This window comes from Neophocaena asiaeorientalis, unplaced genomic scaffold (assembly GCF_003031525.2).
Source record: "Neophocaena asiaeorientalis asiaeorientalis breed wild unplaced genomic scaffold, Neophocaena_asiaeorientalis_V1.1 scaffold134, whole genome shotgun sequence".
NCBI classification, from domain to species: Eukaryota; Metazoa; Chordata; class Mammalia; order Artiodactyla; family Phocoenidae; genus Neophocaena; species Neophocaena asiaeorientalis.
Genome location: NW_020185339.1, coordinates 23,508,424 through 23,527,242, shown reverse-complemented (window position 1 = coordinate 23,527,242; position 18,819 = coordinate 23,508,424). Strand labels below are relative to the sequence as shown.

General features: G+C 50.8%; 2 protein-coding genes across 2 annotated transcripts in view; both read right to left on the bottom strand.

Moving 5' to 3' along the window:
- Window positions 1–1,099: 1,099 nt before the first annotated feature.
- Window positions 1,100–13,334, bottom strand: TAC3 (tachykinin precursor 3). The gene is made up of 8 exons (XM_024736717.1): window positions 13,202–13,334; window positions 7,916–8,007; window positions 7,234–7,352; window positions 4,722–4,830; window positions 4,503–4,529; window positions 3,958–4,011; window positions 3,481–3,555; window positions 1,100–1,389 (listed from the first exon to the last, which is right to left on the bottom strand). The coding sequence occupies exons 1-7, from the start codon at window positions 13,222–13,224 to the stop codon at window positions 3,482–3,484; spliced, it is 498 nt and encodes a 165-aa protein (XP_024592485.1). The 5' UTR covers window positions 13,225–13,334; the 3' UTR covers window positions 1,100–1,389; window position 3,481.
- Window positions 13,073–18,819, bottom strand: part of MYO1A (myosin IA) — an 18,460-nt gene continuing 12,713 nt past the window's right edge. The window contains exons 22-27 of the mRNA XM_024736719.1: window positions 15,528–15,659; window positions 14,796–14,902; window positions 14,274–14,406; window positions 14,007–14,159; window positions 13,702–13,829; window positions 13,073–13,426 (exon numbers count right to left, since the gene is read on the bottom strand). Coding sequence (XP_024592487.1) covers window positions 13,300–13,426; window positions 13,702–13,829; window positions 14,007–14,159; window positions 14,274–14,406; window positions 14,796–14,902; window positions 15,528–15,659 — 780 coding nt within the window. The 3' untranslated portion in view covers window positions 13,073–13,299. The remainder of the gene's footprint in view (window positions 13,427–13,701; window positions 13,830–14,006; window positions 14,160–14,273; window positions 14,407–14,795; window positions 14,903–15,527; window positions 15,660–18,819) is intronic.

The following is an 18,819-nucleotide window of genomic DNA, read 5'->3' as shown; positions in this document are numbered from 1 at the left end:
AGCGCCCGCACCATAGAGCTGTGGGTCCAAAGTTGCCCCAGTCAGGTTCTGGGAAGAGAGCACTTTCACTGGGGTGAAGGACCTGCAGGAACTGGTCTCTGGCTCCATGGCCCTGACTTTACACAGCCTTGGGAGAACTGAGTGTCGACTTTGTATCAGGGTGGTTCAGGGCCATGGCCAAGTCCCCTACACGGGGCTAAGACAGGGAGCCTGAGGACTTCCCAGGCTGTTCCATTAGGGTACAGAACTCCCCTTGGGATCAGTGGGCTGTGATAGTTAGCACATCAGATTAATAAAAGACACCCACACACACCTCATTTAAGTGCCTTATGTACACTGCAGACTACTAGACCAGCATTACAGGGGCTGGTAAGAGTTGCATCACAGAAGAGTAGGAAATAAATGTTTTCCCTTTATAACTGGCCACTAAGGTGGCCAGTTAACACTAAAAAGATCTGCTCTCTTCTTTCTCAGCCCCTATAGTAACTTCCCTGTCTATGCCCCACCCTAGCAAGATCAAGTGCTGTTTTCTTGTCTAAAGCCCTGCTACAGTGTAAACTCTGTTTACGGATCACCATCTTATCCACACGACCTGTTGCGGGATCCAAGTTCAATATTCGGCGACAGAAAAACAGTACAGTACTTGGATGCACCCTCCTCTGGGCTGGATCTTCGCACAGCCTTGACCCCACTTCTCTTCTTTGAGTAGGATTCAGGGACTGATGTCTCCCAGGCCCATCCTGGAAATACAGACAAGCCATTCAGAATATCTGTACTTCTTTATCTAAATCTGGTCTGCGAAAGTCTTTGAGTGCTAGAAACCATCTTCCAAATTCATTTCTTCTTTTAATCACTAAATAAATCTTCTGATACTAATTGTATGAAGCAAGGAGTAAGACACTGTTGGGGAAACCAATATGTGTACAAAATAAAGATACTTCCATTTATATATGATATATGTCTGTGTATCATATATATATATATATATATATATATATATATATATATATATATATTTGTGTATGTGTGTGTGATGTAGCTGCAAGAGTCAAGAAAGAGGAAAACCCACCCACCAACCCACCAACCAAATACATCACTCTAGGTCATAATATGTAAAAATCCTTTATTGTTGAGGCGTGGAGAGAGACATCATATTTTTAGGATGCTACAGAAACTCCAGGGCAATCTATAGTCAATGCCTGCAGGGACTGGGGGGGCTCACTAGGCAGTTTCTACAGCGGGTGGGGTAGAGGGTTGGAGAAGGGGTCAAAGCCCAGGAGTGTTACAAGGATGTGGGAGAGGAAGGGAAATAGGAGTGCGTGCACCTGGGGATTGGGAGAGGGTGACAGGTGTCTTCACGATGCAGCCCAGGAGTCCAGAAGTGGAGTGCTGAGGACCAAAAAAAGAAGAAATCACATCTCTGTCCTGTAAAACTCCCACCAACCACCCACTGGGGAGGTGGGGGAGAAAGGGAGGGGCATCTGTAAGGGAGAAGTAGAGAGAATGGAAGTCTTAACCCTCAGCTATCCCTGTAGCCTTTGAACTAGAGGACCGTAGTCTCCTAGCCACAGGTGCATGCGTCTTCCCAGCTTCCATGTTTATCACGCTATGGTCTGAGGGGCCCATGCAGAAAGAAGTACTGGCAAAGTTCATAGCATCCTGGCATCCCTATGAGCCAGGCATACACACAGCCCTGTCCAATGCACCCTGGCACTAATGCTCCCCTGGCCTCACTCAGTCCCTCCTCCTCTTTCCAGAAACCTCCCAGAGGAAGGACAGGCCCAGGGATCATTTCCTTTTTCAGCAGTTTCACATGAATGAGATAAGATGGCACAATGATCTGTGTTGATCCATCTCATCTAACCTCCTTTAAATGCCAGCCCCCAGGGACCTAAGTGTCTATTCTTCCCAGCACCTAACACGTTGAGAATGCACCATCAGTGGTGAGATTATGAGGGCTGCAATTATGGGCCTGGTCCCTCTGAAAGAGCCTACGTTCACCAGAAAGCATTAAAAGTAGATTTCCACGATGCACTTGTCTCTGCCATTTGTATAAAATACTATGGCAAAATTGCACTGTAGTTATGTTTATGGTTGATGCATAATGCTGGGGAGTGCGTATCATCCAGATATAGCCGCCCGTATAATTATCTGACCGTCAGCAGGACTGAAATAACAATCTAATGAGAGCAAAATGATACAGTAAGTACCATGCAATCAGTGAGTTACGGTTATTACGGCTTTTTGTACCCTCTCACCCAACACTGAATGGGGGGCCAGACCCGGCCTCTGGGCCCGGGGAGTCACACACAGGCAGTTTCATTGAGAGCCTGCTCCTGGTCCTTGGGGCTCCCTGGAGACCAATGAGTGTGGGTAACAGGGCCACAGAGAGAGGGGCAGGAGTCTCTGTGAAGACTGAGCCTTCCTGATCCCTCTCCTTTCCTCCCGACACCTTCAGTGGAAGCCAGTGCAAAGAAAGCCATCAGTGAGCTGCTATTGCTGTGTGTGGGAAGATGGTGTCGAGGCAGACGGTTCCGTGTTTTGACAAGACACTTCCCCGGGGGACTCACACTTGCATACCAAGTGGAAGAGCTGTCAGCCCACTCGGGCCCAGGGTCCAGCCCAGACAGTTCCAGGCAGACAGACCGGAGCCCGCCAGGGTCAACACTGGGACCTTCCCCACACTTCCCAGACTACAGTCACAATAAAGCCAACACGCAGCACTGTGTGCCAGGCACTGTTCTGAACACTTTACCTAGACTCAAAACCACAGCCCTGCAAGGTAATACTATGACCCCTGTTGTTCAGATGAGGAAATTGAGGCACAGAAGGGTTTTGTAACCTGGCCAAGGGACACAGCTAGTGAGTGGCAGGATTCGAACTCAGGCCATGCTCATATTCATTACACAGAGCGATTAAGATATAGTTTCCAGCTACTCCCCATTAGATTTCAGAGTTTGTTGCATTTCTTGCTAAATCACCCTTGCAAATAACTATATAGTGGACCCGGTAACCCGAGATTCTGAATGATCTGAATGGTTTCAGCCTGCCTGGGAAACAAAATGCTTCACCTGTGAATAGATGTGGTACCTGTAATTATCAGATGATGGTCTCTCCACCTTTTGCACAAGTCACAAGAATGGAGTCCAAACAAGAGAAGCTGCTCATCAAAGAAACCCCAGGGGAAACCCCTCCCTTGCCATTTCCTACCACTCAGCCATAAGCAGGGATCCATGAGACTGGAAAGAGATGAGAAACAGGGTGTGTGGGTGTGTGTGTGTGTGTGTGTGTGTGTGTGTGTGTGTGATCACAGGCAAGCAAGCACACACTTCGAAGTGTCAGGCACTGGTAGTGTATTTAGGCCATTAATTATGAGCATTAATACACATAGCATCAGAGGAAATGCTCCAATGCTCCTCTGGCAACCTACTCCCCCCACATACACACACACAGTCCCCTCTCCTCTCTCTAAGTACTTACTTCATTCCACATTGGAGGGATACTTGAAGGTGCCAAAGCTGGGGACGTTCTCTTGGTTCACATCAATAGGATTGTCTGTGGTGAAGTAAACAGCGTAGTTAGGAGGGATTTTTCTGCATATGACCTTCACCCTGACCCAATAGCAAAGGGCTGGCTATGAAGGACAGCTTTGGAAGACAGAGTTGGGAAGTAGACGGATGCTCTGTTTGGGAAATGGGGGCGGGGGGCGGGGGAGAAGCAGAGCTTGCCTGACCCCCTGCCAGCTACAGCAGAACTACCTTATAAAGGTCTCCGTCCTGTGCTCCCTGGGAGGGCTGGACTGTGGACCCAAGCCGATTGGGTAGAAGGGGCAGAGGAACCCTCACTGTAGCTAAGAAAAGTCCTGTCTTTCCCTCTGGTGAGAAATATGAAGCAGCTGACTTCTGCTACATCTTTGCCAGCACCCTAGCCCTTCCACCAACCTCCACATTTTCCTACCTGGCTGGATGTTCCTCTTGCCCATGAGACCCACGAAGAAGTCATGCATGCCACCTGCAGAAACAGGGCCAACATTTTCAGCGGTGATAGTGAGGGGCTGATACATTTCCCCAGACGTGTCAAGACTTCTGAGGCTGGGCTTCTGGTCTCTGTTTCAGTGTCTCACCACAGCTTACTCCCCGCAGTTAGCAGGCTGTCCCCTAGGCCCACCCTCTCTGTCTACCTCTCCCTCCCCCACATTTCGAGAACTCTCTGAAATTCTCCCACCCAACAGGTACCTGGCTTAGAATCTTCACAGCCACCAAGAGATCCTCTTGGTTCCCACTAACCTACCAGTGGAGGGAGACTCCACCGTGCCCCGCACACCTGCTTCCTCTGGCTCTCAGCGGCCTCTCCCATTCAGGAAAGGCTGGCTGAGCAGTTGCAGCTGGCATGCTGTTTGCGCCAGCTGAGCCGGGGCCAGCCGAAATAGTCACTGTGCCCTGTGCCCATGGAGCTCTAGGCAAATGGTCAGCAGAGATCAGGAGGGAGAAGAGGCTACTCACGTTTCTGGGGAAGTGACTCCTTAGGACCTGTGAAGCAAGAACAGGCATGTAACTGGGGAAAGGAATCTGCTAAGTGATGATTAGAGGGGGTTCAGATCACAGCCCTCAATAATTCACTAAGCCATCTCCAGTCTCCTTCCCACGCGAAGGGGTCTCCCAGGCCTATTTAATCTTCAGAATCCTGCCCCACACGCCCCTCTGCCCGGGGCTGCTTCCTACCCACGCTAGCCTTGCTCAGCATTTTGAGCAATCCATCTAGGGAGACTGAGCGGCTGTCATAGAGTCTCCGGAGCAACGACGGGGGCAGCTGGTAGAGATTCGAGTCCTTCTGGGGAGAGAAACAAAGAGGGCTGAGGAGGAGGCTCACACCCAATCCACTCACTCTTTCCCCACAAGAAATGGCCTCTTCTTGAGCTCATCACAGCTGAACTTAACATCCTATTTCTTTCAGGATTTCCTCTGGTTTTACAGTAGAAGCGAAGTAGGCTCTCAAAGTGTGGTCCATGGACCAGCAGCATCGCCGCTGGGAGCTTGTTAAAAATACATAATCTTGGTCTACGCCAGACCTACTGAGACAGAATCTGCATCTTAACCAGGCCCCCAGGTGACTCATAGGCACAGCAAGGTTTGGGAAGCGCATGTAAAGGGAACACATTGGGCATCCCTGTAGGCCGACCAACTGTCCCGGTTTGCCCAGGTATGTGGGGCTTTCAGTGTTCAAGCTGGGACAGTCCCCAGAAAGCTGGGAGTTGGTCATGCCATATCCCAAGCTCAAAGGGTACTGACCCTTGGGGCCCCCTCCCAGCTCCTGCCACCTCTCAGTGAGAAGAGCCATTGGTCCTTTTCTCCCTGGCACACCCGGAACCCGTTTGACCAACCATGTGGTTTCCCCACTAAGTGAATGAGCCAGGAATTCCCGCACTCACAAGAAAGGCTCATCAGACAGAGCTAGTGTCCTCTGGTCTGTGCTCCATGATTGAGTCACAGACAGGACTCGGTCCTGGGGACAGGTGGGGGTAGGCAGTCAGGGCCGCCAGCAATCCTGAAATTGCCCCCACTCTGCACTGTGTCCGTGGATGTTTCTCTCCCTGCGTTTCCCACCACCTCGCCCTCTCTTTTCTTCTCCATCAGGTTTCTGCCTCTGTTTTTGTCCCCCTCTCCCCTCTCTCCCCTGGATTTAGAATTTCACGCAGGCAGCATGCTCAGGATGAAGCCTCTTCTTCCCCTCCACAGATGAACCCCATTCTAGACCTGCTGCCAAACAGGGGTTCTTTCTCATCTTGGTGGTTTTTCTTTTTTAGCAACTTGGGCAAGGCAGGATGGTTGGTGGGCACACATCACACACCCAGTTTATTGCGGCTGCAGAGAGATAATGACAATTGATCATGTTTGGAGATTTTCACCTTGAATCTCAGCGGTTCCTCTCTCTCCAGAGCCTAGGGGTCCTTGGGCGGCTGAGCACACGCAGATGGGCATTTACCCAGGATGCACCCACACACGTGCCAACCTGGCTGCCCAGGCACACATACATCCTACTCCCGTTCCGTCCCAATTTCCCTCATCCTCTCGGACCTGCAGGGAGAAGGGGCAGGATGGCAATCTCTATTTTGTTGACCAAGAGGGGCAAGGTCTCAAAGTAAGTTTGTCTCAGAGGAACAGACCCAGATATTCTGACTGTCTCCAGCTGGAACTTTGGGCTCCAAACACAGTGTCCAGCCCATATTTGGCACTCGCTGTGTGTTTTTTGAACTGGTTCTGGTCGTTTGGAGCTGGTGCAACTACTGCAAGGATGCCAACCTATCATACCTTAGGACACCTCACCAGCTGGATGAAGGCTGGTGATCTCTCTCTTTGCCCAGCCCACAACTTCCCACGCAGCCACTTCCCCAAATTGTTCAAATACTCTGCGCACCTCCTGTAACGAGATGCTAAACAGATCTGAGCTGGAGAGGCAGTTAGACTTCACGCACTGAATATGTAGTAAGTTCCACATGTAATCATCTTAAAAACATTCGTACCAATGTAACTGCTGTCTTGTCAAAACCTTGAGAAGACTTCCTCCCTGCTCTCCCCCAGTACCCCTACCCTGACATCTACTCTTTTTCTTAGATGAACTTTGGAAATTGGGGCCCAACCTGTTTTGTGGGGTCTTTTCCTATCTTGACTAAGCAGAGACTAGAGGGGGACATGGGAGAGGAGGGAAGAAAGGGTTGGAATGTTAGGAGCACCTGATGTTATTGGGGGTGGATGAGCAGGGGATAAGGGAATTTATTTGAATTTTGAAAAAAAAAATACATATAGCTGATAGGTAAAAGAGCACACAAATGACTATTGGGGAGAGAAGTTCTGACTGTGTTTCATACCATCCAGGAAGTGGGGAGGATCTGCCCCCCTGCAAAGGGACAGAACCTGAGCTGGACCATAGGGAACCTGAGACAACGCTATCCTACCCCTCATAGTACCACCCAATCACCAGGTCACCACACAATCAACCAACCAAACAACATATTAGTGCCGCACATTTTATGTACAAGGTGTCAAAGACATGCAGAGGGACAGAGACACTGACAGACATACTGGGAGAACATGAGGCCACTGGAGAGGCTGGGCTGTCCAACCCTCTGATGGGTAACTCCCAACCCGCCCGTCCCACCTTCCTCCCTACCACGGTGGGACAGGCAGAGTGCAGCCTTATGACGCCAGGCTGGGTGAGCCAGAGTGGGTGCCTTACCTTGCTGTGGCTCCCACCAGGCACCACCTGTTCCTGTGACTCCTCACACACTGCCCCCAAACTCCGAGCCAAGCTGAGGGCCAGGATTACTGCAAACAGCAGGGCACTTCTCATGATGCCTAGGAGTGCAGACGGACAGGACAGAGGGAAGGCAAGGAGGAGGAGGACACAACACAGGTGCAAACATGGGAGACATTCATGACTAGCAGCCTGGCTTGACCCTGCTTCCCCAGCCCCCAACTCTCCCACCCAAGCCTTAGTCTGGGAGAGTCTCTGAGCTGGGAGGCGCTCAGTTTCCCTGCTCCCCCACCACATATTTCCCCAGGATATGCACCTGGCAATGAGCAATGGCGCAATAATGTGGGGGACTCTAGCCTCCCAGGGAAGATAATAGATTTATAGGACGTGCATGGGTCTATTTCCTTAGTCGGCTTGAGGAGGGATCCTGGGTGCTATTTTCCAGCCCTAGGTACCCCAAGACTTAGGCAAAAACTTTCTAATATAGGAAGAATCAGTCTGTACCCACAGGCTCCAAACACTACATCAACCCCCATTGACTCCTCTTCACCTTCCCAGTATCCTGCTCCCCCATCAAAGGCTGCCACCTGTATTCCCTCCTGACTCTGCCCCTGTCCTTTGGTGCCAGCTCCTGTCCATCCAACATTCTGCCGCTTGTGCCTACCTGTGGAGCAGCTCTGAGCCTGGGGCAGATGGTCCGGCAGGATCAGGGAGCTGGCCGGGAGCACTATCCGCTCCCCACACACTCTGCTGGTGCTGCCGTGAAGAAACAGGGAGTGGAGGGGCTTGGGGAATGTGGCAGGAGCTCCGGCCCAGCTCCCAGATAAAGGCTCTGGGAGGGTCTGGGGGAGCCGGGGGAGGGGCTGAGAATCACCAATCCCAGGGTGGCTGGAGGGGAGGGGGAGGCTGGTGGGGGGAAGAGGGATATAGGCTGCAGCCACACACACACACACACACACACACACACACACACACACACACACAATGCACACACACACACACACACACACACACACACACACACACACACACACCCAGCAGTGAACGGCGGTTATCCAGCAGCCCACAGTCCAATAGCCCCTGAGCTGTGCATGCTAAGGGAGGATGTTGCGTACGGTTTGTCACAAAATTTCCATGCCGGAGCCTACTCAACAGGTGCGGTCCCTGGGCTCTTTCTCCTCCTTGTCCACCCACCAGCTCTTTGCCCTTTAAACTTCCAGCCTCAACTGCCTGGCCAAAACAACTTCCGCCAGGTGCTGCTCTGGCCCTTCTACCACCAGGATGAGCAGGCTCAGGTCCCTGACGATTGAGAGGTGAGTCTGGCACACCCTCCAGTCCTCAGTTCTCCCTCTGTCCTCCCGGCTGGAGCTGACCCATCGCGTTGGTCCTCAGACCAGTAGGATTGGTACTTCTCCCCACTAGTGAATGCAGAAAACTCCAGGGTCTGCCCCCCTCCACCTCCCCAATGCCAGAGCCTCTCCTCATGGCCTCCCACCCCACTCTTGACCCCTGAATCAGCCTGACGTAGTTGCATCCTTCCAGGGTTCTGACTTCTATCCTTCCTGCTGTCATCTCTGAAAGGAGGGACAGAGCACCATGGCTGAGCTCTTCCCCTACCCTCACCTCCGCTCCAGCATTGATCTCTTAACTGCTTCTTTTTCTCCTCACAGTTGCATTTTTTTCCACTCTAATCTGTCTCCCTACAGCTCAGGCATCTTCTCCCCTAAACTTTCAAGCCTCTAGTTCACGCCCCACAGTCGAGGGGCCTTATTCTGCTCACTTCACACCCAAGGTAAGAGAATCCCAGGGGAGAGGCAGAGTCAGGATCTGATCCAGATCCAGAGAGAAAAGACCCAGAGAGAAAAACATACTGCTGTAGGAGACGAGGGGAGGGAAAGAGAAAGCCGGCTCCAGAGCAATCATCACTCTTAGCATTTATAATGGGTGCAGAATTTGAACATTTGCAAGACGCTTCGGCAGAGAGCAATCCAACTGATTTTCATCACCTCCACCGTGTGAGTAGGAAATATTCCTATTTTCAGATGAGAGAACTGAGGCTTAAAAAATTCAGTTCACATGCTCTAGGACATATAGCTATTGGAGAACAGCCTCAAATTCAGGTTTTTTCTCACTCCAAACTTCCCCTTCATTTTACTGCACTGGTCTGTACTTTGACCACTAAGGGAACAGTTAAGTCTCCCAGAGGGAGTTGGGGGTCCACCTCTCCAAAAGACCTGGAGATTTGGGACCTTGTACTCTTCTACATCTTGGGATTGGGAAGAGAATCATAGCTCTGTTGCATATTTACTACAAAGACTTCTGCTCAAAAGCACCTTCCCCAATCACCCTATTTAAAATTACTACCACTCCATTCTCCATATCCCTTCATTTCTTTTCTTCATATATTACATCAAACATACTACAATTTTACTTATGGTCTGTCTACCCCACATCCCACCAGGATGTCAGCATTATAAGGGCAAGGACTTCTGTCGCTTTACTGTTGGATTCCTAGCTCTATAGTGCTTGGCATATAATAGGTGCTCAATAAAAATTTATTTATAAAACAAAAAAGCAAGTCTGAGTCCAGCTTCTTGCATTGCAGCCCACAATGTGGGTCCTCCACAGAGCCTCTCAAGCACTGCTAGGGTCCTGAAATGTTTGTCTCCCCACCCCACCCACCCTGGGGTTTGGGCCATACTGAGAAGTCATTCCGGCTTCACGGGGCCCCATGTTCATCCCCGAAAAAGGGCAGCAGCTAGGTCTCAAGGCCCCTTAATTATGTGAGAGGCCAGTGGGGCCTCAATAAAGGCTTCCCGTTACCCAGCTAATTACAGGGCTCTGTGGGGCAACCATGGCCCAGGACTCAGGGTTGGGAGCCATTAGTGGAATAAAAGGTAGAAGTGGAAGGCTGTTTACATGTTAATGGCATGACTTGTTCATGCCTTTGGGAAGCTCTGATGCTATTCCTAATTGGACCAGGTCACCTCCCACCTCCTCCTCTTCTCCTCCCTCACCAATCTAGAAAAGGAGGTCCAAGCTGGGCAGGCTGGAGGAAATTGGGGGTACAGTAGGAAGAATGTGTTAGACTGAGGGCTAAGAACAAAAGCCTCCTGGGTCCCATCTCTACATCAGCCTCCCTCCCCCACCAACCCATCCATCCCTGCCCCCAAGCCCTGGGACTAGGGAAGCAAGGATTCAGCAAAGGTCCGTCATGAATAATCTCCTTTGATGATGAGGCATCTCACAGAGGATGGCAGGAGCCAAGGATGGGGGGAGCAAGGGAATGGCAGGGAGAATTGACCACCTCTTGATCTCTGGGATTAGCAAAGACTTGAAAGAGCTGATGCTAAGTCAGAGAGGTGATGAAGGAGGGAGGATTTGGAGGGCTAGGGCAGGCTGGGCTTCACTTTGCCCACAAATCATATGCAAATGACATGTAAAGCAGGTGCTGCAGCTACAGAGAACCTAGGTGTGTTTCCCTTGAACACTTACTCTTTGAGCCACACCTCAGACACTGTCACTGGCCTAGCGGAGCAGGATCCCTGGCAGACCATCCCTCTGGAGCCCCCCCCTTTATTGCTCGTGCAGGTTGGGGGTGAAGCCAGTACAACACTGAGCGGAGATGCTTTAATCAGCCATTCCCAGGGGTCAAGGTGGGGCACGTGCCTGTGCGCGCGAGCTGGCCTGCATATGTCCACCACATGCACAGCTTGGGCGCGACACGTGGACCCCTTCGACATCCTGGAGGGGTGCTGGGGGAGGGGGCTGGGCCATATGTGACAATGGGTGGAGATACCAGTGAGGAATGGAAGGATGCCGAGTCCTGTGGCCAGGACACAGTCGGGAGACAACCCACAGCACGAGGAGAAGAGTCCCTCAGAGCCTGGGGAAGAAATAGAGGGCTGAACTAGAGTGGTTTGTGCTGTGAGATGCTCAAATGGCCCCTCTTGGGGGTTAGGGGACTCCAGGATGTCTTGTGCCCCTCAGAGGCTCAAACAGCCTAGACTTTGAGAGAGCTGGACTGGCTGTGAGCAGGGGGGGCAGCAGAACTTCAGCTTCTCCCATCATGATGGAGCCAATTCAAGCCCTATAACACAGGTGGGGAAACTGAGCCCCTATAGGCTTCAGGGGACAAAAAACACACACTCCTGAGCTCCAGAAGAGAAGAGAAGCAGAGACAGGAAAGAGGAGGAGGGAGGGAGAGATGGGAGAGTAAAGAAGAGAGGATCCCCCCACACCTCCCTCAGCCTACCATCTATCCACATGACTGACAGGGGGGAGGACAGGAAAGAGAGCAGGGGCCCCGGCCCTCCCCGCTCCTACCATTCCCAGCCCGGAGAGCTGACAGTGCCTTCAGCCCTGGGAAAGGAAAAGCAGGATAGGGAGCAGCAGCTGCATATTCTCCTGAAATTGCTTCTGAAAATGACCAGACACTTCACTGGGAAAGTGACGACAATTTGGGCCCTGGGAGCAGCAGATGAGGCGAGAGCGGGGGCGGTCAGGCTCTGGTCACCACCCCCCTCTCGGCCTGGTTCTGAGAAGTAAAGGACGGGGGAACTGTTGGGGGTGGCGGAAGGGTGGCCAGAGCCCCAACTCTGGACACGGCTCCCCACGGCAGCTCTAACCCCTCACCCACTGGGAAGGGCTGCCTCCCTGGGCCCCATCTCAGCTCGGAGCAGGGTGTGCCAGAACACGGGGCTGGCTTGTGCTCTGAGGGCTAGATTAATCGGCAGTCAGAGGATGAGCTAATCAGGTCTCCCGCCAGCATGACTACCTGGGGAGTGAGCTGCCTGCCAGTGGAAGCTGAGGTGGAGGGACCCCAGCCTCAAGGCACCGTGAGCTCAGCGGAGACAGGGAAGAGGCAGGGAAGGCAGAGGTCCGAAAGGAGGCAGAGCCGTCCAGACAGAAACAAAAGGCAGCCGTTTGTGTTCTCGCACAGAGCGCAGTCTACATTTTACTGCAAACCCAGGAGATGCTTGTTCCCCAAAGGTAGAGAGCAGAGTGGGAGAGGCTTAGACAAGACAGAATCTATGAGGAAATAGCCATGAAGGAAGTGGGGGAGGGCGATATTTAAAGCATTATACAAACTCTTACGTGTTAACATTAGTCAGAGCCCACAGCAACGGGGACAACGAGATGGTGTGAGACAGTTGGAAACCAAGAAAGAAATAATGACGATGACACATGGAAAATAAATGAAGACGAGAGGGAAGAGGTCAGTCATAGGGATGGGAGAGTCCGGGTGGGGGGGCATGTCCCCCTGTCAAGTGCCACCAGCTGCAGGCCCCAGCTGTGGGGCAGTGATTAGTAAGATAACTGTTGGCAGCAGCCTGGCATCTCTGGTGTACGGAAAGGAAAGGGGTGTCAGGGGGCAGGTGTGACAAAACCCAGTGCTGAGCTTGGGGTGGAGGGGACTATGGAGCCGGGGACCCTGCATTCCCCAGCTCACCTCAGCTCGCATAAGCCCTCCAGCCTTGGGCCTCTTTCCGGGCTAAATCTCCAAAGGATCCCAGTTTCTGCCAAGACAGGGATCCTCACTTCTTCCCTCCAGGGACACACTTAATGAATCAGCTCATTGGCCACCTGCGACCTGAGCCCCATCCCCGACTGCCCCACCCCCACCCCAGTCTCTCCAAACCCCGCCAGAGCTCAGCCGGTCAAGGAGCCCGGAGACAATTTCCCTTCTTTTTCATTCTTATTATCTGCATTAGCTGGCTCCAAGGAGCCTGAGGAGAGGAAAGGGAGGGGGGCGGAGGGTCTAAGTATAAGCCAGTGAAAAGATGGGGGAACAGGGACCCACCCACATGACCATACGTTCGCAAAGCCTCTTGTTTTATTAGTGGGCAAAGAGGCTGAGGGCGGGAGGAAGCTAAGTTTGGAGAGAGGACTGGAAAGGATTGGGAGAAGCAAGGTCCTCTTCAAGGGTTCTGCACTCTCTGAGCCCCACCTCCCATCAGAGGGCTCAGGCATGGGAGCCTCCCACGAAGGTGGGTGGGTGGGAGTAGGGCTGGTGCTGGTCCAGGAAGAAGAAACTGCTGCACCTCCTCACTGCACAGTCACCTCCAGGCAACGACTCCCCTTCTTCTTGCAGCTCAGCTTGCCATTCCCACCACCCCCACGGCCCTGGATGACCTTGACAGCCAAGCTGCTCTCCTTGAACCTCACTGAGAACCTGGAGGGGGAACAGACAGAAAGACAAAGCTAGTGCTCTCATCCCCTCACCCCTACTCCTGTCTTTTCATGGTGGCTTCCCCTCCCCTTCTTGAGGCAAGTACATCCCCCCACCAGCCCCCTATGTCAGAAGACTCAAGGCCGCAGAGAACTTGGGTGGCCCTGACCTGACATAGTACGCTTCACTTTCTGACAGGACAAATTTCCCCGGTCACAATGACCGCCAGCTTGGTCATCTGCCCCAAGCCATCCCTCACCCCCAGCTCATGGCCTTACTCCTCAGTCACGGTGACTGGAAGCTGCCTCTGTGTGGCATCCAGCACAGTCCGGTACATTTTGGTCAGCAGTTCAATCACATGCTCGCTGACCAGCAGGAAGTCCCCCTTGGAGCCCACTGATGATATCTTAGGAAGGAGAGAAACAGCAGGGAAGGGATTCATTTTTTTCTCCTCAGGAGCAGCCTGGGAGATATAAAGGCCCAGAGTGAGAGGTCTGCTCTCCATGGCCTCCAGCTCGCCCCAGCCCTGTGATGCCCACCACCTTCTCCAGTCTGGGGCCCTGCCCCCACCCAGCTCTGATACCTCACTCAGATGCAAGCTAAAAAGCCCATCCTTGAAGCTGGTGACTGACACCCCGGCCACACTGCTTAGTGTGATGACAATCTTGGCCTGGGAATTCTTGGTGTCTGAGATAATCACATGCCCCTTGGTCAGAAGGAGAATTCGAGAGGAAGTCTAGGGACAGAACAGGAAAGGGTGAGGAAGGGTTGTGATGCATCCCCACCCTTCCAGCTACCAGCCGAGGCTCTGGATCAGGCTGGGGGAGGAGTTCAGGATATGGGCCTTCACCTTGCCATTGCCACGGTTGACCTTCATCACAGTCTCAGCCACCAGAACAGGCCCTTCCTCCCTGCCCTTCAGCTTCTGTAGCTTGGGGTTTCCTTGCAGCCCAATGTAGTCACCGTGGAATGGAATAGGGACACTGAGGACACACGGGAGGTACGCAGTGGAGATAAGGTCCTTACCTCCGACCTCCAAGGTCCTTGTACCTCCCCCCCCGAGTTTCCATCTTGGTCCTCCCGTGCTCCATCCCCCATCCTCCGCCGTACCCTGTGTCTCAGCGGTTCTCAGAGCATGGTCCAGGACCGACATCAGCATCCCCTAGGACCTTGTTAGAAAGGCAAATTCTTTGGCCCCACCCCAGACCTCCTAAAACAGAAACTCTGAGGAGGGCATGCCGCAACCTGGCTGTTATCCAGTCTGCCAGGTGACTCTGAGGCGCACTAAAGTTTGAGAACCACAGCTCTGTTCCACCTGGGGAATCTTCTCTTTGCTATTGATGAAACTGCACAGGGTCTGGGCGGCACTCACCTCTGGGGGTATGAAGCCTTCTTGCCCTTGAACAGTTCGCTGGCACAGAGCTTCTCCCTTAGGACCTCTACCTGCTTCGGGGACAGCTGATCCCGGAATTTCTTGCACTGTGACAGGGGGCGGGGAAGGAGGACACTTCAGAGAGGGCAGGGGCTGGAGGAGCACTGGGGAGGGGAAGGGGGACTGAGGGATGCTGGGGGAAGAGGATGGAAACAGTCAAATACAAGCCCCAGGAGGGCTGTGTGCCCACAGCACAGCACAAGGCCTACTCCCAGACAGGTGCTCAAAAGTATCTCTTGAGTAGAAGAACTCTGTGCTAAGTGAAATAAGCCAAAGGACAAATGTGGCGTGAGTTCACTTATATGAGGTACCTAGAATAGTTAAATTCATAGAGGCAGAAAGTAGATCACACTTTCTGGGGGCTGAGGGACAGAGGAATGGGGAGTTATTGCTTAATGTGTACAGCGTTTCAGTCTGGGATGATGGAAAATAGTCTGGAGACGGATGGCGGTGATGGTTGCACAACAATGCGGATGTGCTTAACGCCACTGAACTGTTTACTTAGAAATAGTTAAGATGGTAAATTTTATGTATTACCACAATAAAAAAAAAATTTAAGTGGAAGAGGGAGGCAGAAGAGGAAAATCAGGAGGAGGCGAAAAGAAAAAAAAAAAAGACAAATGAGAGAGGAGTTGCCCGAGCACCAGGAGAGGCTGCCCAGGCCCCGCTCACCTTCCACTGGTAGAAGAGCTTCTGAAGCTCGTGGTTAGCTGTGTTGAAGTACTTGTAAGGGGCAGCTGGCCACCTTTTGTCCAAGACGTTGGTAGGCAAATCGTTCTTCAGCCCCAGGAGGAATTTCCGTGCCTGGGTTGGGAGCAGGGGCGTTGGGAATGGGATGACGAGAAGACCTCCTGACAGGCAAACTGGCACCCAGATCCCACCACTTTGAGGGAGAAGGCCACCCACAGGGAGAAGCAACAAGTGGAGCTGAGGAGATGGAAGGGAGTCCCCTCCTGGTCTCTTACAGTGTGAATGCAGACTTGAGGTTGGGCAGTAAGCGTGATCGGGAGATGGAGGGGAGAGAAGGAGTAGTTCCAAGCGGATACCTTCTACACAGGGTGGTGAGGTAGGAGGAGCAATATGAAAACTGGCCTTAATATTTTGCTTCTGTGGCTTCCTATTCTCGAGGCTTATAACTGCCTACAGATGGCTGCCCCACTGTCTGTTAGCTATTGGACAGGTGCCAAATCTTCCCTCCTCTCTGCTCAGTCAAGGCCAACACCTCAACCTGGCACTCAAAGGCCTCTACTTAGAGCCCAACCTCATGTCACAGGGTCCCCTGCATTATCTAATCCTGGCACACCAACCAGACTGGACTCCCTGACTTGCCCCGGCCCAGCCCACTCATTATCCCTCTGTGCCTTAGCTCACGCTGCTCTCAGCTCAACTCTGCCGACCCAGATTCTACCTATCCTTTGAGATGCAGCTCAAAGCCCTCCCAGATTCCCCGGGCCAGTGGTGTCTCTCCTTTCTTTGAAGCCCCATAGCACTTTGTCTATACATTTGTTTTTGTACTACTGTTATTTGCATGGAAATCTCCCTCTTCTACAGGGTGAGTCTTTGGGAGTCAGGATGCTAGGTCCTGAGTTTTTTCACCATTCAACATCATTGAGCATCTGTTCTGTGCCTGGCACTGTTCTAGGTATGGGGACACAGCAGTGAACAGAGTAAACAAAGTCTCTTCTCACTGAGTTTACATTCTACTGTGGGTGGAGAAGGAGACAGCCCACAAGCAAATAAACATAGACTGTAGCTTCCAATAATTATATACGCTATGATGCAAAAAAAAAAAGCAGAACAGAGACAGGAATGAGTGGTAGCATATTCCAGACAAGAAGGAAAGCCAGTGTGACTGGGCTAAATTGAGCAAGAGAAGAAAAGATCAGAGAGTAGGTTAGCCAAGGAGAGATCATGAAGGGCCTTACTGTAGGCTGTGGTAAGGACATTTGGCTTTATGTGGGGTGAAATGGAACACCTTTAGAGGGTCTTAGAGGAAGAGTGACATAAACTGACTTAAGGTTTTACTTTTTACTTTTTAAAATGTAATACAACTTATTTTCTTATTTTGAAATTTTTTAAATTTGAGTGAAAGCTGAAACAACATTGCAATGAACATCTGAATAACATATACTTCTCACCTAAATTCACCAGCTGATAATGTTAACATCTTACCCTATCTTTGTGCTCTTTCTAACACACGCACACATAAATACAAATGCATGTAAGTATATAAATACACGCATATGTACAAATCTTGGCTACTATAGCATCCTAAAGTAGGTTACAGTTATCATGACATTTTCCTCTAAAGCTTAAGCACGCATTGCCCAAGAACCAGAATATTTTCCTACACAACCATGATTCTATCACCATACCTAAGAAAATTAACATTAACTGGACACACTCACCCAACAGTAATGTATATGCAAATCTCTTCTAATGTCCTTTATAAACTTTAAAAATGTACTCTTTGACTTTGTTTTTATTTTTCCTGATCCAGGATCCAATCAAGTTTCACCCGTGGCATCTGACTGTTTAGTCTCCCCCAATCTAGAACAAGGACTCTTAAGTCTTTATATCTCAGGGAGCACCTAGCACCCTGTTTATTTATGGGATAGAATTACTTAAGGTATAGAAAATGACTTGACCTTGAACACTTCCAAATTTTTGGAATTTTTGTGAAAACTTTTTACTGAGATATTAGGTTAAAAAACTAAAATAGAAAAAGGCAGAACACACAGTACATTGCTGTAACTCTCCAGGAACAATCCAAGCTCTTTGTACCTTCCACTACAAAGATCTAGTGGGCTTGGTCTAATCACCCTGGAGTCCCCAGTCCTTGGCCTGGTTTGATTTAATTCAATAAACATTCCTTAGCATGTCCCATAATCCCATAATCCTCCATGTTCCAACTGATGTGGAGATTCTTTTTTGTTTTTTTAGATCTAGAAAGTTCTGCTTTTCCCTATGCAGCCCTCCTGCCCACAGGTCTACCCAGAGCCACGGATACCTGGGTTGTCCAGGCCTCTGTGAGTGTGTTGGGAGTGGTGAGGCAGGAAGGGGAGGGGAACAGTCATAGGTGGTGGTTAAAACTAGAGTCAAATAGCTTGTATCTCAGCTCTACCACATACCAGCTATGGAACTCCTACAAGTTATTCAACTTCTCTGGGCCTTAGTTTTTACCAATAAAATGAGGGAAAGAGTATATTTTATTTTTAAAAAGCATATACTTTGAATAACAATTTTCTGAGCATGTTTAACTAACCTAGGTAAGAAAACCATGGTGTTTAATTGTAAATAGATTGATATAAGATTGGACCAATACTTGATGTGTACAATTTTAGTATATAGGGTTTTGTGCTTTTAAAACGAAAAGGTCAGGACTTCCCTGGTGGTGCAGTGGTTAAGAATCCACCTGCCAATGCAGGCGACATGGGTTCGATCCCTGGTCCAGGAAGATCCCACATGCCGCGGAGCAACTAAGCCCGTGCACCACAACTACTGAGCCCGCTTGCCACAGTTATTGAATCCCACAAGCGTGGAGCCCCGTGCTCTGCAACAAGAGAAGCCACCACAATGAGAAGACAGCGCACCGCAATGAAGAGTAGCCCCTGCTCGCCACAACTAGAGAAAAGCCCATGTGCAGCGATGAAGACCCAAAGCAGCCAAAAAAAAAGTTCAATTAATTAATTAATTATAAAATAAAATGAGGGCAATACAAGGGCCTACCTCAGAGGGTTGTTGAAAGCATTAGAGTCAACGCATGTAAAGGGCTTAGCACATAGTAAGTGAGTTATAGGCAAGGCAATGGCAAAATATGGACTAGTCGGAAACACTGGGGCAATCAATGCCCTGTGGTCCCCTATACGCAAACTTCCACAGTGGGTTTGATTTATTGAAATACTGGTTTAAAGGCAACAGCTCCTGTGGTGACATTCAGCAGATGCCTGATGATATACAGGTG